The 25,241-nt window shown below is 42.9% G+C and overlaps 1 protein-coding gene across 3 annotated transcripts in view; it reads right to left on the bottom strand.

The window, feature by feature from the left end:
* LOC128661023 (transcription factor E2F5) overlaps positions 1 to 25,241 on the bottom strand; it is a 102,986-nt gene that overhangs the window by 22,715 nt on the left and 55,030 nt on the right. For 2 of the 3 annotated variants that reach the window (XM_053715165.1, XM_053715166.1), the window contains exons 7-8: positions 9,281 to 9,478; positions 8,958 to 9,002 (exon numbers count right to left, since the gene is read on the bottom strand). In XM_053715165.1, coding sequence (XP_053571140.1) covers positions 8,958 to 9,002; positions 9,281 to 9,478 — 243 coding nt within the window. The remainder of the gene's footprint in view (positions 1 to 8,957; positions 9,003 to 9,280; positions 9,479 to 25,241) is intronic. The other variant, XM_053715167.1, reaches the window with a different exon arrangement.

Here is a 25,241-nt window from a genome sequence, read left to right as displayed (position 1 = left end):
CATTGGTGTGTCCGGTCCACGGCGTCATCCATTACTTGTGGGAACCAATACCAAAGCTTTAGGACACGGATGAAGGGAGGGAGCAAATCAGGTTACCTAAACAGAAGGCACCACGGCTTGCAAAACCTTTCTCCCAAAAACAGCCTCCGAAGAAGCAAAAATAACAAATTTGTAAAATTTGGCAAAAGTGTGCAGAGAAGACCAAGTCACTGCCTTACATATCTGATTAACAGAAGCCTCATTCTTGAAGGCCCATGTGGAAGCCACAGCCCTAGTGGAGTGAGCAGTGATTCGATCAGGAGGCTGCCGTCCGGCAGTCTCATAAGCCAATCGGATAATGCTTTTCAGCCAGAAAGGAGAGGTAGCAGTAGCTCTTTGTCGTTTACTCTGGTAAGAGGAGAGGACAAACAAGGATGAGGTTTGTCTAAAATTCTTTGTTGCTTCTAAATAGAACTTTAAAGCACGGACTACATCTAAATTGTGTAACAAACATTCCTTCTTTGAAACTGGATTCGGACACAGAGAAGGAACAACTATTTCCTGGTTAAAATTCTTGTTGGAAACGACCTTTGGAAAAAAAAAACAGGCTTGGTACGCAAAATAACCTTATCTGAATGGAATACCAGATAGGGTGGATCACACTGCAAAGCAGATAATTCAGAAACTCTTCTAGCAGAAGAAATAGCAACCAAAAACAGAACTTTCCAAGATAGCATCTTGATATCTATGGAATGTAAGGGTTCAAATGGAACCCCCTGAAGAACTGAAAGAACTAAATTTAGACTCCAAGAAGGAGTCAAAGGTCTGTAAACAGGTTTGATTCTGACCAAAGCCTGTACAAAAGCATGTACCTCTGGCACAGCTGCCAGTCGTTTGTATAACAAGACAGATAAAGCAGAAATCTGTCCTTTTAGAGAACTCGCTGACAATCTCTTATCCAAACCTTCTTTGGAGAAAGGAGTGGATCTTAGGAATTTTAATCTTACTCCAGGAGAATCCCATGGATTCACACCAACAGATATATCTTTTCCATATTTTATGGTAAATCTTTCTAGTCACAGGTTTTCTGGCTTGGACCAGAGTATCTATCACTGAATCTGAAAACCCACGCTTGGATAAAATCAAACGTTCAATTTCCAAGCAGTCAGCTACAGAGAAATTAGATTTGGATGTTCGAATGGATCTTGTACTAGAAGATCCTGTCTCAAAAGGTAGCTTCCATGGTGGAGCCGATGACATATTAACCAGGTCTGCATACCAAGTCCTGCGCGGCCACGCAGGAGCTATCAGAATCACTGAGGCCTTCTCCTATTTGATCCTGGCTACAAGCCTGGGAAGGAGAGGGAACGGTGGAAACACATAAGCTAGGTTGAACGACCAAGGCGCCACTAATGCATCCACTAGAGCGGCCTTGGGATCCCTGGATCTGGACCCGTAGCAAGGAACCTTGAAGTTCTGACTAGACGCCATCAGATCCATGTCTGGAATGGCCCATAATTGAGTCAACTGGGCAAACACCTCCGTGTGGAGTTCCCACTACCCCGGATAGAAAATCTAACGACTCAGATAATCCGCCTCCCAGTTGTCTATTCCTGGGATGTGGATTGCAGATAGGTGGCAGGAGTGATCCTCCGCCCATTTGATGATTTTGGATACCTCTCTCATCGCCAAGGAACTCCTTGTTCCTTCCTGATGGTTGATGTAAGCTACAGTCGTCATGTTGTCTGACTGGAATCTTATGTATCCGGCCTTCGCTAGATGAGGCCAAGCCCGGAGAGCATTGAATATCGCTCTCAGTTCCAGGATGTTGATCGGGAGAAGAGACTCTTCCCGAGACCATAAACCCTGAGTTTTCAGGGAATCCCAGACAGCGCCCCAGCCTGATAGACTGGCGTCGGTCGTGACAATGACCCACTTTGGTCTGCAGAAACTCATTCCCTGAGACAGGTGATCCTGTCTACTGGAGCATGCACAGTTGTAATGGTCTTAGATGAATTCGAGCAAAAGGAACTATGTCCATTGCTGCAACCATCAACCCTACAACTTCCATGCACTGAGCTATGGAAGGCTGCAGAATAGAGAGAAGAACTTGACAAGCGTTTAGAAGCTTTGACTTTCTGACTTCTGTCAGGAAGATCTTCATTTCAAAAGAATCTATTATTGTTCCCAAAAAGGGAACTCTTTTCTACGTTCACCTTCCACCCGTGAGATCTGAGAAAGGCTAGAACAATGTCTGTATGAGCCCGTGGAAAGAGAAGACGCTTGAATTAGAAGGTCATCCAGATAAGGTGCCACTGCAATGCCCCTTGGTCTTAGAACCGCTAGAAGGGACTCGAGCACCTTTGTGAAAATTTCATATATTGACCCTCCTGGATTGTAGGTAAAATTGTTCGAATGGTTTCCATTTTGAACGATGGAACTCTGAGAAATTTGTTTAGAATTTTTAAATCCAGAATTGGTCTGAAAATTCCCTCTTTTTTGGGAACTACAGATTTGAGTAAAAACCCCTGACCTTGTTCCACAGTTGGAACTGGGTGTATCACTCCCATCTTTAACAGGTCTTCTACACAATGTAAGAATGTCTGTCTACTTATTTGGTTTGAAGATAAGTGAGAAATGTGGAACCTTCCCCTTGGGGGTAGTTCCTTGAATTCTAGAAGATAACCCTGAGAGACTATTTCTAGTGTCCAGGGATCCTGAACATCTCTTGCCCAAGCCTGAGCAAAGAGAGAGAGTCTGCCCCCTACTAGATCCGGTTCCGGATCGGGGACTACCCCTTCATGCTGTCTTGGTAGCAGCAGCAGGCTTCTTGGCCTGTTTACCCTTATTCCAGCCTTGCATTGGTTTCCAAGCTGGTTTAGTCTGGGAAGCGTTACCCTCTTGTCTAGAGGCTGCCGAGTTAGAAGCCGGTCCGTTCCTGAAATTGCGAAAGGAACGAAAATTGGACTTATTCTTAGCCTTGAAAGGCCTATCCTGTGGGAGGGCATGGCCCTTTCCCCCAGTGATGTCTGAAATAATTTCTTTCAATTCTGGCCCAAAAAGGGTCTTACCTTTGAAAGGGATATTAAGCAATTTTGTCTTGGAAGATACATCCGCCGACCAAGACTTTAGCCAGAGCACTCTGCGCGCCACAATTGCAAACCCTGAATTTTTCGCCGCTAATCTCGCCAACTGCAAAGCGGCGTCTAAAATAAAGGAATTAGCTAACTTAAGTGCGTGAATTCTGTCCATGACTTCCTCATACGGAGTCTCCCTACTGAGCGACATTTCCAGTTCCTCGAACCAGAACCACGCCGCTGTACAAAAATCTTTTTAAGCAAACCCTCCAATTTTTTATCCATAGGATCTTTGAAAGCACAATTGTCCTCAATGGGAATGGTCGTGCGTTTGGCTAGTGTAAAAACCGCCCCCTCGACCTTAGGGACTGTTTGCCATATGTCCTTCCTGGGGTCGACCATAGGGAACAATTTCTTAAATATAGGAGGAGGGACAAAAGGTATGCCTGGCTTCTCCCACTCCTTATTCACTATGTCCGCCACCCGTTTAGGTATCGGAAAGGCATCAGGGTGCACTGGGACCTCCAGGAGCTTGTCCATCTTGCACAAGTTTTCTGGGATGACCAGATTGTCACAATCATCCAGAGTAGATAGCACCTCCTTAAGTAATGCGCGGAGATGCTTTGATTTAAATTTAAATGTCACAACATCAGGTTCTGCCTGCTGAGAAATTCTTCCTGTATCAGAAATTTCTCCATCTGACAAACCCCCCCTCACTGCCACTTCAGACTGGTGTGAGGGTATGACAGAAAAATTATCATCAGCGCCCTCCTGCTCTACAGTGTTTAAAACAGAGCAATCGCGCTCTCTCTGAAATGCTGGCATTTTGGATAAAATATTAGCTATGGAGTTATCCATTACTGCCGACAATTGTTGCATAGTAACAAGCATTGGCGCGCTAGAAATACTAGGGGTCGCCTGTGCGGGCATAACTGGTATAGACACAGAAGGAGAAGATGTAGAACTATCTCTACTTCCTTCATCTGAGGAATCATCCTGGGCAACCTTACTATTTGTGACAATACTGTCCTTACTGTGTTTGGACGCTATGGCACAATTATCACATATATTTGAAGGGGGGAACCACATTGGCTTCCATACATACAGAACATGATCTATTTGAAGGTACAGACATGTTAAACAGGCTTAAACTGGTTAATAAAGTACAAAAACCGTTTTAAAACAAAACCGTTACTGTCTCTTTAAATGTTAAACAGGGCACACTTTATTACTGAATATGTGAAAAACTATGAAGGAATTATCCAATCTTTACCAAATTTTCACCACAATGTCTTAATGCATTCAAAGTATTGCAACCCAATTTTCAAGCTGTTGACCCTTAAAATGTGGAAACCGGAGCCGTTTGCAATTTTAACCCCACTACAGTCCCAGCCACAGCCTTTGTTGTGACTTCAACTATCCCAGGGGGATATTTCAAGCCTTCTAGGAACGTTTTCAGTGGACACCAGACCCTCTCACATGCATCTGCATGCACTGTACTTAAAAGAAACTGCGCAATAATGGCGCGAAAATGGGGCTCTGCCTAATACAGTGAAAGGCCCTTCCTGACTGGGAAGGTGTCTTAACTAGTGCCTGGCGATAAAAAACGTTCCCCAAATAATAAAAGTGTGAAATCTACTTCAAACTTTAAATAAAAACTTAAATAAACAATCGATTTAGCCCTTAAGAGTGTCCACCAGTTAATAGCCCATAATAAGCCCTTTATTCTATCTGAGTCTAAGAAAATGGCTTACCGATCCCCATGAGGGAAAAGGACAGCCTTCCAGCATTACACAGTCTTGTTAGAAAAATGGCTAGTCATACCTTGAGCAGAAAAGTCTGCAAACTGTTCCCCCCAACTGAAGTTCTCTAGGCTCAACAGTCCTGCGTGGGAACAGCAATTGATTTTAGTTACTGCTGCTAAAATCATACTCCTCTTTAAAACAGAACTCTTCATCTCTTTCTGTTTCAGAGTAAATAGTACATACCAGTACTATTTTAAAATAACAAACTCTTGATAGAAGAAATAAAAAACTACAACTAACACCACAAACTCCTCACCATCCCCGTGGAGATGCTACTTGTTCAGAGCAGCAAGGAGAATGACTGGGGGGCGGAGCCAGAGGGGGAGCTATATGGACAGCTCTTGCTGTGTGCTCTCCTTGCCTTTCCCTGTAGGGGAGGAGAATATCCCACAAGTAATGGGAGACGCCGTGGACCGGACACACCAATGTTGGAGAAAGGAACTATGTCCATTGCCGCTACCATGAGTCAGATTACCTCCATACACTGAGCCACAGATGGCCGAGGAATGGAATGAAGAGTTCGGCAAGTGGTTAAGAGTTTTGATTTTCTACCAAATCTATCAGAGTCCCCAGAAAGGAAACTCTTGTGAGAGGGAAGAGAGAACTCTTTTTTTATGTTCACCTTCCACCCGTGAGATCTCAGAAAAGACAACACAATGTCCGTATGAGACTTGGCTAGCTGAAAAGTCGACGCCTGAATTAAGATGTCGTCTAGATAAGGCGCCACTGCTATGCCCCGAGGTCGTAAAACCGCCAGAAGGAACCCTAGCACCTTTGTGAAAATTCTTGGAGCCGTGGCTAACCCGAAAGGAAGAGCCACAAACTGGTAATGCCTGTTTAGAAAGGCAAATCTGAGAAATTGATGATGATCTCTGTGAATAGGGATGTGTAGATACGCATCCTTTAAGTCCACGGTAGTCATATATTGACCTTCCTGGATCAGAGGCAGAATAGTCCGAATGGTCTCCATCTTGAATGATGGAACCTTGAGGAACTTGTTTAGAATTTTGAGATCCAAGATTGGTCTGAAAGTTCCTTTTTTTTGGGAACCACAAACAGGTTTGAGTAGAACCCTAGTCCCTGTTCCTCTTTTGGGACTGGGCGGATCACCCCCATGGTAAGCAAATCTTCTACACAGCGTAAGAACGCCTCTCTCTTTGTCTGGTTTACAGACAATCGAGAAATATGAAATCTCCCCAGTGGAAGGGAGTCTTTGAATTCCAGAAAATATCCCTGGGACACAATTTCTAAAGCCCAGGGATCGTGAACATCTCTTGCCCAAGCCTGAGTGAAGAGAGACAGTCTGCCCCCTTCTAGATCCGGTCCCGGATTGGGGGCTACCCCTTCATGCTGTCTTAGAGGCAGCTGCAGGTTTCTTGGCCTGTTTACCCTTGTTCCAAACCTGGTTAGGTCTCCAGACTGACTTGGATTTGGCAAGATTCTCCTCTTGCTTTGCAGCAGAGGAAGCCAAAACGGAACCACTCTTGAAGTTCTGAAAGGAACAAAAATTACTTTGTTTGATCTTCATCTTATTTGATATATCCTGAGGAAGGGCATGACCTTTCCCTCCAGTGATGTCTGAAATAATCTCTTTCAGTTCAGGCCCGAATAGGGTCTTTCCTTTGAAAGGGATGTTCAAAAGTTTAGATTTGGATGACACATCAGCAGACCAGGACTTAAGCCATAACGCCCTGTGTGCTAAAATGGCAAAACCTGAATTCTTTGCCGCTAATTTAGCCAGTTGAAAAGCGGCATTTGTAATAAAAGAATCTAATGGAGTCTCCATCTGAAGAGCCTCTTCTAGAGCCTCAAACCAGAAAGCAGCTGCAGTAGTTACAGGAACAATGCACGAACAATGCACGCAATAGGTTGAAGAGAAAAACCCTGATGAACTAAAATTTTCTTCAGGAGACCCTCTAATTTTTTATCCATAGGATCTTTGAAAGCACAACTGTCTTCGATAGGTATAGTTGTACGCTTAGACAGAGTAGAAATAGCTCCCTCCACCTTAGGGACTGGACTGTCTGCCGCAGATATGGGAAACATTTTCTTAAAAACAGGAGGGGGAGAGAACTGAATACCTGGTCTATCCCACTCCTTAGTAATAATATTCACAATCCTCTTAGGAACTGGAAAAACATCAGTGTAAACAGGAACCTCTAAGTATTTATCCATTTTACACAATTTCTCTGGAACCACTATAGGGTCACAATCTAGAGTCGCTAATACCTCCCTAAGCAATAAGCGGAGGTGTTCAAGTTTAAATTTAAAACGGCCGTCATATCAGAATCTGTTTGAGGAAGCGTCTTTCCTGAATCAGAAATTTCTCCCTCAGATAACAAATCCCTCACCCCTACTTCAAAACATTGTGAGGGCATATCAGATAGCTCAGCATTTTTTCTAAACCCAGAGCTGTCCCGCTTTCCTTGCAAACCATTGTTGTATTCATAACTGTGGCCATGTCTTGTAAAGTAAAAGAATTTGACGCACTAGAGGTACTTGGCGTCACTTGTGCGGGCGAGCTAGATGGTGAACCCTCATTTACTTCTGTCTGAGAATCATCTATTGCTCTATTTTTAAGTGCTAATATATGTTCTTTATAGTTTATAGACATATCAGTACAATTGGGACACATTCTAAGAGGGGGTTCCACAATGGCTTCCAAACATATTAAACAAGGATTTTCCTTGGTGTCAGACATGTTAAACAGGCTAGTAATGTAACAAGCAAGCTTGGAAAACACTGTAATCAAAGTAAATAACACATAGAAATAAAACGGTACTGTGCCTTTAAGAGAAAAAAAAGCTGCACCAGTTCTGCAAAACAGTGTAAAAAAGCAGTAAACTTAACAAAATTTTTACAGTAGCATTATAAAGGCTTAGTAACTTTGCACAGCTATGCAAATAAACAATTAACCCTTAAATGGCAAAAACGGATTGAAAAAACGTTAACCCCAGTAAAAAAGACTTTCAGCACCATGCCACAGCTCTGCTGTGGCTCCTATCTGCCCTTCAGAACGATTTGTGGGGGAAAAAAACTTCTTTAACAACCCTCAAACACAGCAGAAACGACAGGAGAAGCAGTGATATGTCTCAGGGGAAAGGAAACTGCGCAACTGAGGCGCGAAAATAGGCCCCTCCCACCGCACTCGATGTTTTGAGGCCTACCAGAGAAACACCAGAGTGTCTCTTAATTAAACATGTGAGTTACAAAACTCAAAAACCAAGCCACAATGACCCCTTTAGTCCCTTCAAAAAACAAAACGTTTTTTCCTAACAGTGTCACCAGTAACTAATGAGCCCTTGCAAGCAAGCTGAAATTCCTGTTAAAGTATCTGAATACAGCTTACCCTTCCCTCATGGGGATATTGTCAGCCTTTTCTAGATTTAACAGAGTCTGTCTAGAAAAATATAGACTGAACATACCTCATATGCAGCTTAGTCTGCAAACCGTTCTCCCAACTGAAGTTTTCCCATACTCTTCAGGCCTTGTGAGAACAGCAGAGGATCTTAGTTACAAAGTGCTAAGATCATCATCCCTCTTGCAGAAATCTTCATCCCTTTTCTGCCAGAGTGTAAATAGTACACACCGATACCATTTAAAAAAATAAACTCTTGCTTGAGAAGTAAAAAACTACATTTTAGTCACCACATAGCTCTTTGCCCTTCCTAGCAGTTAAGCAGGCAGAGAGAATGACTGGGGGGGGGGGAGCTATATAGACAGCTCTGCTGTGGGTGCTCTCTCTGCCACTTTCTGTAGGGAAGAAGAATATCCCACAAGTAAGGATGAATCCGTGGACTCGATACATCTTACAAGAGAAATATTTACAAAAATGTGAGGGGTGTACTCACTTTTGTGGGATACTGTACCTAGGTATCTTTTCAACAAAGAACACCATGGGAACAAAGAATATTTGATAATAGAAATAAAATTGGAAACTTTAAAAATTGTATGCTCTGACTGAATCTCAAAAGAACATTTTTGTGTTTCATATACCTTTAAGACCCCTAGGAGGACCGTAAGATATGTAAAACTTAAATTTCTATAAATCCAATTACATCTAGTCAGAACAGTAATTTGAATTTTAAATACATACCGTCAGAAGACATTAATTCATCAATGATATCATTACTTATTGGCCCTACAAAAAAATAAAAATATATATATTCACAAGGCTGTATTTAAGTTTTGAGATTTTGCATTTAAAATATAAAATAATGGTGTTCTATAAATAATTGAAAAGATAGTTATGTCAGTCTCAATTTATTCCTTCTGTGAATAACCACCTTGGTATTCTGAAAGCGGTCTACTTTAGAAGGGAAAGGGTATTATGCACAAACTAAATGATACATTAAATATCAAAATGATTCAACTACATTAAACATGAACATTGTAAAGTTACAAGCAGCTAAAACGTACCTTCTGATTCGTCCATTTTCATTACATCAAAAGAGTTTGGTTTTATTGTATTAACATCCATTGTGTGCACATAGGAGTATGCACTGGAGCTGTTAGGCTGTGTAAAATCGTTTGCAAGGGCAGCATATAAAATAGACTCTGGAAGGCCAGTATAACTGCTTGTAGCGGAGCTCTCTTGTGAATTATAATAGTTATATTCTAGAAGAGAAAAAACATATACAACATTATGCCGTTGATGAAAACGTACAGTAAAGACCTTTAAGTTACTGTTCTACAGCTATAGAACACTGGTTTTTAAACCTGTCCTTAGTCCTCCCTAACAGGCCACCTTTTGAGGATAACAACTAGAGCACAGATGAAATCAGCTGATTAGTAAACAGTTATTTTACCTGCTCTCATCCAAGTTAATCCTGCAAACCTGGCCTGCTGGGGAGGCTTAGGGACAGGTTTGAAAACCAGTGCTATAGAATATCAGCCAAGTCTCAACTTTATAAAACAAATGCTTTTTACTGCAATGATTTTCCAATAGTCAAACTCAATCCACCTTAAGGAGCATTCTATATAGGCTTTAGTCTACAGACAACAAGGCTAGCCACAGTCATAAAGTTAGTATAAAATGCATTGTTTTGCAGTTAAATTTAGTCAATTAGGGACATATATGTAGTAGTGTTAGCCTTGAGAAGTCAGCAGGGTGCATTTTAAGTTCTGAGAATTAGAAGCCTTCAAATGTTTAGAGCTATACTGCTACATTACACATAACTAAACAGCTATACTATAATCGCGTTTGTAACGTGTCCGTTGCCAGTTGTGCACGCATCCTCAAAAATCTACCTGGATGCAGCATAGGCAAACCCGAAGACTTTAAAAAACAAACAAAAAAAAAAACAAACACCACATGCAACAACACAAAATAACTAAAACATGTAACCACCCGCAAGAAATAAAATAACACGTAACCTAACCTCCCGCACGAAGTATTAACACCTAAACCGCCAACATCGCAAAACAAAGTAACCCCTAATCCGCAAATAACAATTCAAATATTAATCCCTAAACAGCCAACCCCCACATCGCAATAAACCTAATATATTAACCCCTATACCGCCAACCCCCCACAACGCAAATAACTTAATTACTAAGCGCCCTAACCTAACACACCCTAAATTAACCCCAATTACTACTAAATTACAATTAAAAATCCTAACATTAAATTAGAAAAATAAAAAAAGTCTAACAAAGAAAAAAAAATAAACAATTAAATAGAATTATAACTAATCCCTATGAAAATAAAAAAGCCCCCCAAAGTAAAAAAACACCCCCTAATCTAAACTACCAATAGCCCTTAAAATGGCCTTTTGTAGGGCATTGCCCTAAGTTAAACAGCTCTTTTACATTTAAAATGTACTAAATCCCCCCTAACAGTAAAACCCCCCACCCACCAAACCCCCCAAAATAAAAATACCTAAACTACCCATTGCCCCTAAAGGGGCATTTGTATGGGCTATGCCCTTAAAAGGGCATTCAGGGGGTGGAGCCTGACTGGCAAAGGAGATGGACGCATAGGAGCTGAGCTCCGTTCCCAAGGGGACTATTTGGGGGCACAATAGCTCAATTAAAGAGAAAAGCATGGGAAAAAAAACTTGCCTCAGAAGTGGCTGACATAGTGGACCGTTAGGATACTAATAATATTTTGGCTTGATCACAGTGGTGTCAATGCCGCGATCAGAAGTACCTCTAAGAGGCCTAAAGCAAAGAGCAGGCTACAGCGGCTACACGCAATTAACCACCGCTACCTATAACCATAGAGTAGATGCAGAGACTGAGACTTCGTGTAGCGTAGACTAGCATTTGCAATGGAAAACATGAAGCCTACCTAGAAAAGAAGGCTCTACAGAAGTGAGTACATTTCGCCATTAACCATGTGGCAAATATCTGTTTTAATAACTTACAATGAGCCCAGTCTACTTTTGCACTGGCTGTTCAGTTTTTGACAAAGATAATACAAAGCAAACCTATTGATCCGCCTAAGAGAGCATTAAAAAAAAAAAAAAAAAGTAATTTAGGACCTGGACCACTTAAAAAAGGCCACACGGCCACTATCCTACACCGGAGGCCCTAAACATCTTAAGGCAGAACGTATGTACATATAAAGGTTTCCCTGGAACAAAGGATCTTAACATTCATCAGAGCACAACACAGATCTAGACACTATCTACTTCTACATCAATACCTGTACAAGCTTGATTTTCATATCATGGAAATGGTATCCTCCCTTTTGAAAGAATTGTGCGATCGGCTCGATCAACACCAGGTAGACATTATGGACACACTGAAAAATGCAGGTAGCACTACCTACGCCTCGGTATCTTCTGAAGATCCACATCCTAACAGTGCAGATGCCCTATTTGACAGTGGAGAAAGTACCTTGTATGGTGCATCTAACAAGCAGTACACACACAACAAGGAGATTACGAGCCTGGCATAAGTCTGGACCGGAGAGAACAGGAAATAGTAAAGAACCGTAAGCCTGACCATATTACGAATCTAGAACCAGAACCTGTGATACAACAGTGGGTTGCAAGTCTTTATGAATCTAAGTATCAAGCAGTAGTCACGATCAGAAGCATGTACGCCATGCAAGAGGTATATGCTGACATCTACGCAACAACCGTTGCTGCTACTATCACATAGTGAATGTATCCCTACTTGTCAGATAGCTGGAGACACTCTGGCTGTCTGCCTGGGAATCTGTAGAGACACATTTCAAGTGGCATGGAACTTTAACTGTAAGTACCCTTAGGACATTTTGGCGACCAACATGCTCTGTGTATTGGATCAGATTAATCAGAGAGCTGGAAAATGTAAAGGTAAGTTCTTTATATGCATAGATGCCAAAAATAAGTTCATATCCTGCTTCCGATCAAGACGCTCAACACACCACAAAATCGATCTACAGCTGCAACAATCTCATCTCATACTTTGGTGGAGACAAGTAGCTTATCTGCAGGCCCTTAAGAATGTCAAAGCAGGGGTAGGCTGAACTAAACATGGGGATCAGGATATTGTGCTTACATACTTATGACCGACTCTGCTTCTCCCTTGAGGAGACTCGGAACTGAGGAGACATATTACTGCTAATTCGCTTCTCACTTACACAATGAAATACCATACCCCGGATGATAGCATATAGGTTTGAAAACTGGGGACTTTATTCAAGATTTGTGCTAAATCTGCCTTGTGTAGTGGGTATGGGCTCTGTGGCCGAGACATCTAGCGTTAATCTATGTTAAGCATAGTGGCTTGTTTAATGGGCTTGCAGACCACAAGGCCTGGAATTACGCCTTTGGGTGTACCCCTATTCTTGTTTCAGACTTGCTTAACTTTCTATGGGGTCCTAGTTGCCGCCTTTAGGTGGCGTGCTTTTTGGATTAAGCGGGGCGCCTGGCGACCGGGCGTCGTTACGCTTGGGTGGTTTCTCTTCTGCTTCCGTATTCCTGACCTTGTGGCGACAACGGAAGTGTCTGCTCCGCTGAGGTCTAGTCATAGGAGGTGGTTAATTCCCACATAGACTCTGTGGGTGGCAGGTGCCGTTAGTTTTTCCAATATAGTGCTTAATTGATAGTCCCGGCATTGGAATCCTCCATGGCTAAGACTATTATCTCAGATTCGGAGTCGTCCTCGGTTGAGGACGTACTTTGACCCCGTTGTCACAAGTCTACCAGTCATGTCTCTCGTGCCTGTGTAGTATGCCGGGTCCCTCGGGCTTGGAGGACCTTGGGCCTGCTGAGCCATCGGCCTCTGGGGGCTCTGTTCCTCACGTGGCGCCTTCCCAAATGCACCCTTCTACTCTTGCGGGTGACCCTGACATTGATGTCTCCTTCGCGCAGGGTGGATTGTTTCCCCCGGAGATGGCGGGACATTTTCATAATATCTTGATGGCGCTTATCCGCCTGCAGGACCACAAGGTTTCTTTGCAGTTATGTTCCTGCCCGCCTATCCCGGGTGTTCAGACCGTGGGTGGCACTATAGTATTTCCCCCCGGGGGTGATTGTTGCCCCATGTTCTTTTCGTTATAGGATTGTGCGGTCGCGTGTCCTCCTATGTCACCATTTTGATCTATTGGGGGATCCTTTCCTTTTGTCAGACGGGGACTTCTTAGTTCTCATATGGTTTTCCTAACTAGACTAATGGGGATGATGTAATCTCCTGTGGGTCTGTTGCAATCTTTCCCAGATTTTTTCTGAAGTTTCCGGTCTTCGTTTGGCGGGTCCTGCAGTGACCTAGTTCCTTCTGGATGGATACCCAAGGGTGCCCTTATTTCTTTTATCTGGTTCGGATTTCTTTCCTTTAATTATCTTTCCTATGGGAATTCCTGGCATGGATTGCCGAGTTACTTCCACGGAAGTAGTTCCCGGATTGTGGTCTGGAGTTTTTTCTGTGTGCCTTGTTATTTGGTTAGTGACGCACGTTGCGCCTGGCTGGTCCGGCGGGACTTGCTTGTTCACTTGTTTTTATAAACTTCACTATACAGCTCATTGTGGCCTTCGGGTCAGGATGTCGAAATCGCTTGGGCGGGCCTGGGTCAGTCTACTTCTGGTGACTGGGTTGGTGTTTTTTCCGCTGTATTGCTTGGCATCCCCTTTGCGAGAGGAACGACCTTCGCTGTGCGCAATTACGGATTATGGAGCTGCCATAGGTTGTTCCTCTGGAGTCTCCTAGGTCCGTTATCTTAGACTGTTTTTTTTTTGCGGGACTCAGTCGGGGTGGCTCGTTCCTCCTACCTGCGACTCAGGATCCCGAACGTGTGTCAGGCCTTGGTTAAGGAAGATGTGGTGTAGTGGTTAGCTCCACCACTTCCGAAACAGTAGATTGTGGGTTGATCCCAGGTATCGATCCTGTTTTCTTCCTCCGGGTACTGCACCTAGCGTTTTTCTGGATGCTTTTTGTTGCCCTTTTGGGTCAGGTGCCGAGGTGAGCTCGGTCTCTTCGGGGTCTCGTGACTCGTGGCTGCAGTCAGAGGTTTTTTTCATTGGAATTGTTCCGCATTTTTTGCGGTGTTTTTCCTGTGTCCTTCTGTAGTTCCTCTGTTTGACGTCCTCTCTCCTAGATGAGATGGTCTGCCAGGTAAGGTTTTTTGATCTGGTAAGGACTCGGGTCGTTGACTCTGGTTCTGGCTCGTGGAATTTTTGGCGCCCTCCCGTCTCAGTCTGGGGAGGGGAGTTCAGGATTCGGGCAGGGTTGCTGTAACTATCCTATTCTTGTCCCTGTTTTCCCCTTGGGGCTGGGTCAGGATGGGGTTCACTGTCTCTCCTTTGGGGAGTTTGGACCTTTTCCGGTTGATTACCCTTGTTGTAAGAAGGGTGGGCTCTGGGTCTTTTTTTCTAAAGGGTTCTTTTGCCCTGTTTCCTTTCTTGTCTAGGACATGATATACCCATGTTGTGGCCTTTTCCCTGGTCTGTCTCTGCATTCTGCAGACTTTCCACACAGCTTGGAGTTTGGGCATATTTTGCCTTGTTGCCTGTGTTGGGGGGGGGTTGGAGAGGTTGTCTCTTGGAGGTTTTGCGCCCTTCTTTGGGCTCTGGATGGTAGGCCCGTCTTGGTTCTTTTTTCGTGTCTTGGACACATGCTCCCTGTTGCGTGTCTTCCTCTGGGGGACTCATGTTTCTCTATGGCAGTGGTTGGCCACTTTGCTCCTCATTTGTTGAGGATAGTGCTGTCTTGTAGACTTGTCTTTTGGGGTCCTTGTGCTCCGTTTTCTGGGAGGATTACCTGGGGTTCTGGTCGCAATTTTTCTAAGCGCGGCTTGTTGCTACCTACCTCCTTTTTTGCGGTGGGGGTAAATTCCGTTCCCTGAGCAACTTAGTCTCCTGCACGTGTGCGATCTTATTGGGCTTCCTGCTCCTTCCTCGCATTTTAGGCTGCTTGGGGTCCACGCATCGGGGAAGACAGCTCCGCACCTCCGCTTCGCCTTCGTTCCGGATAAAGATAGAAGATGATGGAGCCGCCTGGAAGAAGACCTTCTCCGCCGGACTTCAGGAACGGTGAGTACCTATTTGGGGCTTAGTTTTAGTATTTTTTTTTTTAAACATTAGTGATTTAATGCGCTGTAAAAGAGCCAATTGTCCTTTTAAAGGTAGTTTAGTTTTTTTTTTAGTGTTAGTTTTTTTTATTTTAGGGGGGTTTGGTGGGTGGGGATTTTTACTGTTGGGGATAATTGGTAATTTGTTTAGGTAAAAGCTGTTTAACTTGGGGTAATGCCCTACAAAAGCCCTTTTAAGGGCTATTGGTAGTTTAGTATTAGATTAGGGGGTGTTTATTTTTTGGGGGGGGGATTTTTTTTATAGGGGTATTAGTTTAGGTTTACATTTTTTTTTTTTATCTTGGATAGCTGTTTATTTTTTCTGTAATTTTTTTTTTTTTTTTAATTTTGTGTAATTTAAGCTTTGGGATTTGTAGTTTTTTTTTAGTTTTTTTTTTTTAAATAGACTGCCCTCTGGTGTTTACCGTTCCTTTAAGCAGAAATCGACAATAGGTCAATTAATCCTATAAGGACGTTGCTGGTCTTTCTATGGGGATTGTGTAATTAACAGCTGCCTGTTAATTACTGCCCTATTTTAGATAAGCAGAAGAGTAACAAGAAAACCCTTAACGACCGGTACGTCGCAGTCATTAAGGGGATAAAAAGAAAAATGCAAAAAAACAATGTAAGAACTTACCTGATAAATTCATTTCTTTCATATTGGCAAGAGTCCATGAGCTAGTGACGTATGGGATATAAAATCCTACCAGGAGGGGCGAAGTTTAAAAAAAAACCAGAATTTATGCTTACCTGATAAATTACTTTCTCCAACGGTGTGTCCGGTCCACGGCGTCATCCTTACTTGTGGGATATTCTCCTCCCCAACAGGAAATGGCAAAGAGCCCAGCAAAGCTGGTCACATGATCCCTCCTAGGCTCCGCCTTCCCCAGTCATTCGACCGACGTAAAGGAGGAATATGCATAGGAGAAATCATATGATACCGTGGTGACTGTAGTTAGAGAAAATAATTCATCAGACCTGATTAAAAAACCAGGGCGGGCCGTGGACCGGACACACCGTTGGAGAAAGTAATTTATCAGGTAAGCATAAATTCTGTTTTCTCCAACATAGGTGTGTCCGGTCCACGGCGTCATCCTTACTTGTGGGAACCAATACCAAAGCTTTAGGACACGGATGATGGGAGGGAGCAAATCAAGTCACCTAGATGGAAGGCACCACGGCTTGCAAAACCTTTCTCCCAAAAATAGCCTCAGAAGAAGCAAAAGTATCAAATTTGTAAAATTTGGTAAAAGTGTGCAGTGAAGACCAAGTCGCTGCCTTACATATCTGCTCAACAGAAGCCTCGTTCTTGAAGGCCCATGTGGAAGCCACGGCCCTAGTGGAGTGAGCTGTGATTCTTTCAGGAGGCTGCCGTCCGGCAGTCTCATAAGCCAATCGGATGATGCTTTTAAGCCAAAAAGAGAGAGAGGTAGAAGTTGCTTTTTGACCTCTCCTTTTACCAGAATAAACAACAAACAAGGAAGAAGTTTGTCTGAAATCCTTTGTAGCCTCTAAATAGAATTTTAGAGCACGAACTACATCCAAATTGTGTAACAAACGTTCCTTCTTTGAAACTGGATTCGGACACAAAGAAGGCACGACTATCTCCTGGTTAATATTTTTGTTAGAAACAACTTTCGGAAGAAAACCAGGTTTAGTACGCAAAACCACCTTATCTGCATGGAACACCAGATAAGGAGGAGAACACTGCAGAGCAGATAACTCTGAAACTCTTCTAGCAGAAGAAATTGCAACCAAAAACAAAACTTTCCAAGATAATAACTTAATATCAACGGAATGTAGGGGTTCAAACGGAACCCCCTGAAGAACTGAAAGAACTAAATTGAGACTCCAAGGAGGAGTCAAAGGTTTGTAAACAGGCTTGATTCTAACCAGAGCCTGAACAAAAGCTTGAACATCTGGCACAGCCGCCAGCTTTTTGTGAAGTAAAACAGATAAAGCAGAAATCTGTCCCTTCAAAGAACTTGCAGATAATCCTTTCTCCAAACCTTCTTGAAGAAAGGATAGAATCTTAGGAATTTTTATCTTGTTCCATGGGAATCCTTTAGATTCACACCAACAGATATATTTTTTCCATATTTTATGGTAGATTTTTCTAGTTACAGGCTTTCTAGCCTGAACAAGAGTATCAATGACAGAATCTGAGAACCCTCGCTTTGATAAAATCAAGCATTCAATCTCCAAGCAGTCAGTTGGAGTGAGGCCAGATTCGGATGTTCGAACGGACCTTGAACAAGAAGGTCCTGTCTCAAAGGTAGCTTCCATGGTGGAGCCGATGACATATTCACCAGATCTGCATACCAAGTCCTGCGTGGCCACGCAGGAGCTATCAAGATCACTGATACCCTCTCCTGTTTGATCCTGGCTACCAGCCTGGGAATGAGAGGAAACGGTGGGAACACATAAGCTAGGTTGAAAGTCCAAGGTGCTACTAGTGCATCCACTAGAGTCGCCTTGGGATCCCTGGATCTGGACCCGTAGCAAGGAACCTTGAAGTTCTGACGAGACGCCATCAGATCCATGTCTGGAATGCCCCACAATTGAATTATTTGGGCAAAGATTTCCGGATGGAGTTCCCACTCCCCCGGATGAAATGTCTGACGACTCAGAAAATCCGCTTCCCAATTTTCCACTCCTGGGGTGTGGATTGCAGACAAGTGGCAGGAGTGAGTCTCCGCCCATTGAATTATTTTGGTCACTTCTTCCATCGCCAGGGAACTCCTTGTTCCCCCCTGATGGTTGATATACGCAACAGTCGTCATGTTGTCTGATTGAAACCGTATGAATTTGGCCTTTGCTAGCTGAGGCCAAGCCTTGAGAGCATTGAATATCGCTCTCAGTTCCAGAATATTTATCGGGAGAAGAGATTCTTCCCGAGACCAAAGACCCTGAGCTTTCAGGGGTTCCCAGACCGCGCCCCAGCCCACCAGACTGGCGTCGGTCGTGACAATGACCCACTCTGGTCTGCGGAAGCTCATCCCTTGTGACAGGTTGTCCAGGGACAGCCACCAACGGAGTGAATCTCTGGTCCTCTGATCTACTTGTATCGTCGGAGACAAGTCTGTATAATCCCCATTCCACTGACTGAGCATGCACAGTTGTAATGGTCTTAGATGAATTCGCGCAAAAGGAACTATGTCCATTGCCGCGACCATCAAACCTATTACTTCCATGCACTGCGCTATGGAAGGAAGAAGAACAGAATGAAGTACTTGACAAGAGCTTAGAAGTTTTGATTTTCTGGCCTCTGTCAGAAAAATCCTAATTTCTAAGGAGACTATTATTGTTCCCAAGAAGGGAACTCTTGTTGACGGGGATAGAGAACTTTTTTCTACGTTCACTTTCCACCCGTGAGATCTGAGAAAGGCCAGGACAATGTCCGTATGAGCCTTTGCTTGTGGCAGAGACGACGCTTGAATCAGTATGTCGTCCAAGTAAGGTACTACTGCAATGCCCCTTGGTCTTAGCACCGCTAGAAGGGACCCTAGTACCTTTGTGAAAATTCTTGGAGCAGTGGCTAATCCGAATGGAAGTGCCACAAACTGGTAATGCTTGTCCAGAAAGGCAAACCTTAGGAACCGATGATGTTCCTTGTGGATAGGAATATGTAGATACGCATCCTTTAAATCCACCGTGGTCATGAATTGACCTTCCTGGATGGTAGGAAGAATTGTCCGAATGGTTTCCATTTTGAACAATGGAACCCTGAGAAACTTGTTTAGGATCTTGAGATCTAAGATTGGTCTGAATGTTCCCTCTTTTTTGGGAACTATGAACAGATTGGAGTAGAATCCCATCCCTTGTTCTCCTAATGGAACAGGGTGAATCACTCCCATTTTTAACAGGTCTTCTACACAATGTAAGAATGCCTGTCTTTTTATGTGGTCTGAAGACAATTGAGACCTGTGGAACCTTCCCCTTGGGGGTAGCTCCTTGAATTCCAGAAGATAACCTTGGGAGACTATTTCTAGCGCCCAAGGATCCAGAACATCTCTTGCCCAAGCCTGAGCGAAGAGAGAAAGTCTGCCCCCCACCAGATCCGGTCCCGGATCGGGGGCCAACATCTCATGCTGTCTTGGTAGCAGTGGCAGGTTTCTTGGCCTGCTTACCTTTGTTCCAGCCTTGCATTGGCCTCCAGGCTGGCTTGGTTTGAGAAGTATTACCCTCTTGCTTAGAGGATGTAGAACTTGAGGCTGGTCCGTTTCTGCGAAAGGGACGAAAATTTGGTTTATTTTTAGCCTTAAAAGACCTATCCTGAGGAAGGGCGTGGCCCTTTCCCCCAGTGATATCTGAAATAATCTCTTTCAAGTCAGGGCCAAACAGCGTTTTCCCCTTGAAAGGTATGTTAAGCAATTTGTTCTTGGAGGACGCATCCGCTGACCAAGACTTTAGCCAAAGCGCTCTGCGCGCCACAATAGCAAACCCTGAATTTTTCGCCGCTAATCTAGCTAATTGCAAAGTGGCGTCTAAAGTAAAAGAGTTAGCCAATTTAAGAGCGTGAACTCTGTCCATAATCTCCTCATAAGAAGATTCCTTATCGAGCGACTTTTCTAGTTCATCGAACCAGAAACACGCTGCTGTAGTGACAGGAACAATGCATGAAATTGGTTGTAGAAGGTAACCTTGCTGAACAAACATCTTTTTAAGCAAACCCTCTAATTTTTTATCCATAGGATCTTTGAAAGCACAACTATCTTCTATAGGGATAGTAGTGCGTTTGTTTAGAGTAGAAACCGCCCCCTCGACCTTGGGGACTGTCTGCCATAAGTCCTTTCTGGGGTCGACCATAGGAAACAATTTCTTAAATATAGGGGGAGGGACAAAAGGTATGCCGGGCCTTTCCCATTCTTTGTTTACAATGTCCGCCACCCGCTTGGGTATAGGAAAAGCTTCGGGGGGCACCGGGACCTCTAGGAACTTGTCCATCTTACATAATTTCTCTGGAATGACCAAATTATCACAATCATCCAGAGTAGACAACACCTCCTTAAGCAGAGCGCGGAGATGTTCCAATTTAAATTTGAATGTAATAACATCAGGTTCAGCTTGTTGAGAAATTTTCCCTGAATCTGAAATTTCTCCCTCAGACAAAACCTCCCTGGCCCCTTCAGACTGGTGTAGGGGCATGTCAGAACCATTATCATCAGCGTCCTCCTGCTCTTCAGTATTTTCTAAAACAGAGCAGCCGCGCTTTCGCTGATAAGTGGGCATTTTGGCTAAAATGTTTTTGATAGAATTATCCATTACAGCCGTTAATTGTTGCATAGTAAGGAGTATTGGCGCACTAGATGTACTAGGGGCCTCCTGTGTGGGCAAGACTGGCGTAGACGAAGGAGGGGATGATGCAGTACCATGCTTACTCCCCTCACTTGAGGAATCATCTTGGGCATCATTTTCTCTAAATTGTTTGTCACATACATCACATCTATTTAAATGAGAAGGAACCTTGGCTTCCTCACATACAGAACATAGTCTATCTGATAGTTCAGACATGTTAAACAGGCATAAACTTGATAACAAAGCACAAAAAACGTTTTAAAATAAAACCGTTACTGTCTCTTTAAATTTTAAACTGAACACACTTTATTACTGAATATGCGAAAAAGTATGAAGGAATTGTTCAAAATTCACCAAAATTTCACCACAGTGTCTTAAAGCCTTAAAAGTATTGCACACCAAATTTGACCCCTATACAGTCCCTGGTATCTGCTTTGCTGAGACCCAACCAAGCCCAGAGGGGAATACGATACCAAATGACGCCTTCAGTAAGCTTTTTCTGTGTATCTGAGCTCCTCACACATGCATCTGCATGCCTTGCTTCCCAAAAACAACTGCGCATTAGTGGCGCGAAAATGAGGCTCTGCCTATGATTAGAGAAGGCCCCCAGTGAAAAAGGTGTCCAATACAGTGCCTGCCGTTTTTTTTTTTTTTTTTTTTTTTTAACATAATTCCCAAGAATAAAATAACTCCTCAAAGCTATAAACTATTAAAAATGCTTATAAATTAATCGTTTTAGCCCAGAAAAATGTCTACCAGTCTTTAAAGCCCTTGTGAAGCCCTTTATTCTTATTAATAAAAATGGCTTACCGGATCCCATAGGGAAAATGACAGCTTCCAGCATTACCAAGTCTTGTTAGAAATGTGTAATACCTCAAGCAGCCAAAGTCTGCTCACTGTTTCCCCCAACTGAAGTTAATTCCTCTCAACAGTCCTGTGTGGAAACAGCCATCGATTTTAGTAACGGTTGCTAAAATCATTTTCCTCTTACAAACAGAAATCTTCATCTCTTTTCTGTTTCAGAGTAAATAGTACATACCAGCACTATTTTAAAATAACAAACTCTTGATAGAAGAATAAAAACTACATTTAAACACCAAAAAACTCTGAGCCATCTCCGTGGAGATGTTGCCTGTGCAACGGCAAAGAGAATGACTGGGGAAGGCGGAGCCTAGGAGGGATCATGTGACCAGCTTTGCTGGGCTCTTTGCCATTTCCTGTTGGGGAGGAGAATATCCCACAAGTAAGGATGACGCCGTGGACCGGACACACCTATGTTGGAGAAAACTCAAAATGCCTATAAATACACGGTTTAACGAATAGCCAAGAAGTGGGGTGATAAAGAAAGGAATAAAAAGCATCAACAAAGTTATTTGGAAATAATTGTGCTTTATACAAAAAAAAAAAATCATTACCACCATAAAAAGGGTGGGCCTCATGGACTCTTGCCAATATGAAAGAAATGAATTTATCAGGTAAGTTCTTACATAAATTATGTTTTCTTTCATGTAATTGGCAAGAGTCTATGAGCTAGTGACGTATGGGATAGCAATACCCAAGATGTGGAACTCCACGCAAAAGTCACTAGAGAGGGAGGGATAAAATAAAAACAGCCAGTTTCCAATGAAAAAATGAAATCCACAACCCAAAATATGAGTTTTAATCTCATAAATGAAAGGAAAAAAATAAAATCAGAAGCAGAAGAATTAAACTGAAACGGCTGCCTGAAGAACCTTTCTACCAAAAACTGCTTCCGAAGAAGCAAATAATCAAAATGGTAGAATTTAGTAAATGTATGCAAAGAAGACCAAGTTGCAGCTTGGCAAATCTAATCAACTGAAGCTTCATTCTTAAAAGCCCATGAAGTGGAGACTGATCTAGTAGAATGAGCTGTAATTCTCCAAATAAGCTTGATTAATCAAAAGCTTTAACCAAGAAGCCAAGGAAACGGCAGAAGCCTTCTGACCTTTCCTTTCAACCAGAAAAGATAACAAATAGACTAGAAGTCTTCCTGAAATCTTTAGTAGCTTCAACATATTTCAGAGCTCTCACAACATCCAAAGAATGTAAAGATCTCTCCAAGGAATTCTTAGGATTAGGACAAAGGAGGAACAACAATTTCTCTATTAATGTTGTTAGAATTTACAACCTTATGTAAGAATTTAAATGAAGTCCGCAAAACTGCTTTATCCTGATGACAAATCAGATAAAAGGAGATTCACAAGAGAGCTGATAATTCAGAAACTATTCTAGCAGAAGAGATGGCCAAAAGAAACAACACTTTCCAAGAACGTATTTTAATGTCCAAAGAATGCATAGGCTCAAATGGAGGAGCCTGTAAAGCCTTCAAAACTAAATTAAGACTCAGAGGAGAGATTGATTTAATGACAGGCTTGATGCGAACCAAAGTCTGCACAAAACAATGAATATCAGGAAGTTTAGCAATCTTTCTGTGAAATAAGACAGAAAGAGCAGAGATTTGTCCTTTCAAGGATCTTGCAGACAAACCTTTATCCAAGCCATCCTGAAGAAACTGTAAAATTCTACGAATTCTAAAAGAATGTCAAGAGAATTTCTGAGAGGAACACCATGAAATGTAAGTCTTCCAGACTCAATAAAATCTTTCTAGAAACAGATTTACAAGCCTGCAAAACCTCTATGACTAAGCACTAAGCGTTCAATTTCCATTCCATCAAATTCAATGATTTGAGAACCTGATGGAAAAAACGGACCTTGAGATAGAAGGTCTGGCCTTAATGGAAGTGGCCAAGGATGGCAACTGGACATCTGAACAAGATCCGCATACCAAAACCTGTGAGGCCATGCTGGAGCCACCAGCAGCACAAACGATTGCTCCATGATGATCTTGGAGATCACTCTCTGAAGAACTAGAGGCAGGAAACTATAAGCAGGTTGATAACTCCAAGGAAGTGTCAACGCATCCACTGCTTCCGCCTGAGGATCCCTCGACCTGGACAGGTACCTGGGAAGTTTCTTGTTTACATGAGAAGCCATCAGATATATTTCTGGAAGCCCCCACATCTGAACAACTTGAGAAAACACATCTGGATGGAGAGACCACTCTCCTGGATGTAAAGTCTGACGACTGAGGTAATTCGCTTCCCAATTGTCTATACCTGGGATATGAACCGCAGAAATTAGACAGGAGCTGGATACCGTCCAAACAAGTATCCGAGATACTTCTTTCATAGTTTGAGGACTGAGTCCCACCCTGATGATTGACATGTGCCACAGTTGTGATATTGTCTGTCTGAAAACAAATGAACGGTTCTCTCTTCAACAGAGGCCAAAACTGAAGAGCCCTCAGAATCGCACAGAGTTCCAAAATATTTATTGGTAATCTCGCTTCTTCAGATTTCCAAACCCCTTGTGCTGTCAGAGATCGCCAAACAGCTCCCCAACCTGAAAAACTCGCATCTTTTGTGATCACAGTCCTGGTTGGACGAACGAATGAGGCCCCTAGAATAATACAATGGTGATCTAACCACCAAGTCAGAGATAGTCGAACATTGGGATTTAAGGATATTAATTGTGATATCCTTGTATAATCCCTGCACCATTGGTTCAGCATACAAAGCTGGAGAGGTCTCATATGAAAATGAGCAAAAGGGATCGCATCCGATGCTGCAGTCATGAGACCTAAAACTTCCATGCACATAGCTACTGAAGGGAATGACTCAGACTGAAGGTTCCGACAAGCTGCAACCAATTTCAAACGTCTCTTGTCTGTTAGAGACAGAGTCATGGACACTGAATCTATCTGAAAAACCTAAAAAGGTGACCCTTGTATGAGGAATCAAGGAACTTTTTGGTAAATTGATCCTCCAACCATGTCTTTGAAGAAACAACACTAGCTGATTTGTGTGATATTCTGCAAAATGTAAAGACTGAGCTAGTACCAAGATATTGTCCAAATAAGGAAACACAGCAATACCCCGCTCTCTGATTACAGAGAGTAGGGCACCGAGAACCTTTGAAAAGATTCTTGGAGCTGTCGCTAGGCCAAAAGGAAGAGCAACAAATTGGTAATGCTTGTCTAAAGAAGAGAATCTCAGGAACTGATAGTGATCTGGATGAATCAGAATATGAAGATATGCATCCTGTAAGTCTATTGTGGACATATAATGCCCTTGCTGAACAAAAAGGCAGAATAGTCCTTATAGTCACCATTTTGAATGTTGGTACCCTTACATATTTAGATCCAAACTGGTCTGAATGAATTTTCTTTCTTTGGTACAATGAATAGATTTTAATAAAACCCCAGACCCTGTTCCTGAAATGGAACTGGCATGATTACCCCTGATAACTCCAGGTCTGAAACACACTTCAGGAAAGCCTGAGCCTTTACTGGGTTTGCTGGAATGCGTGAGAAAAAAAAAATCTTCTCACAGGCGGTCTTACTCTGAATCCTATTCTGTACCCCTGAGAAACAATACTCTGAATCCATTGATTTTGGACAGAATTGATCCAAACATCTTTGAAAAATCTTAATCTGCCCCCTACCAGCTGAGCTGGAATGAGGGCCACACCTTCATGCGGATTTGGGGGCTGGCTTTGATCTCT

Source organism: Bombina bombina, chromosome 5 (assembly GCF_027579735.1).
Source record: "Bombina bombina isolate aBomBom1 chromosome 5, aBomBom1.pri, whole genome shotgun sequence".
In the NCBI taxonomy this organism is placed as follows: Eukaryota; Metazoa; Chordata; class Amphibia; order Anura; family Bombinatoridae; genus Bombina; species Bombina bombina.
This window is presented reverse-complemented; position numbering and strand designations above follow the sequence as displayed.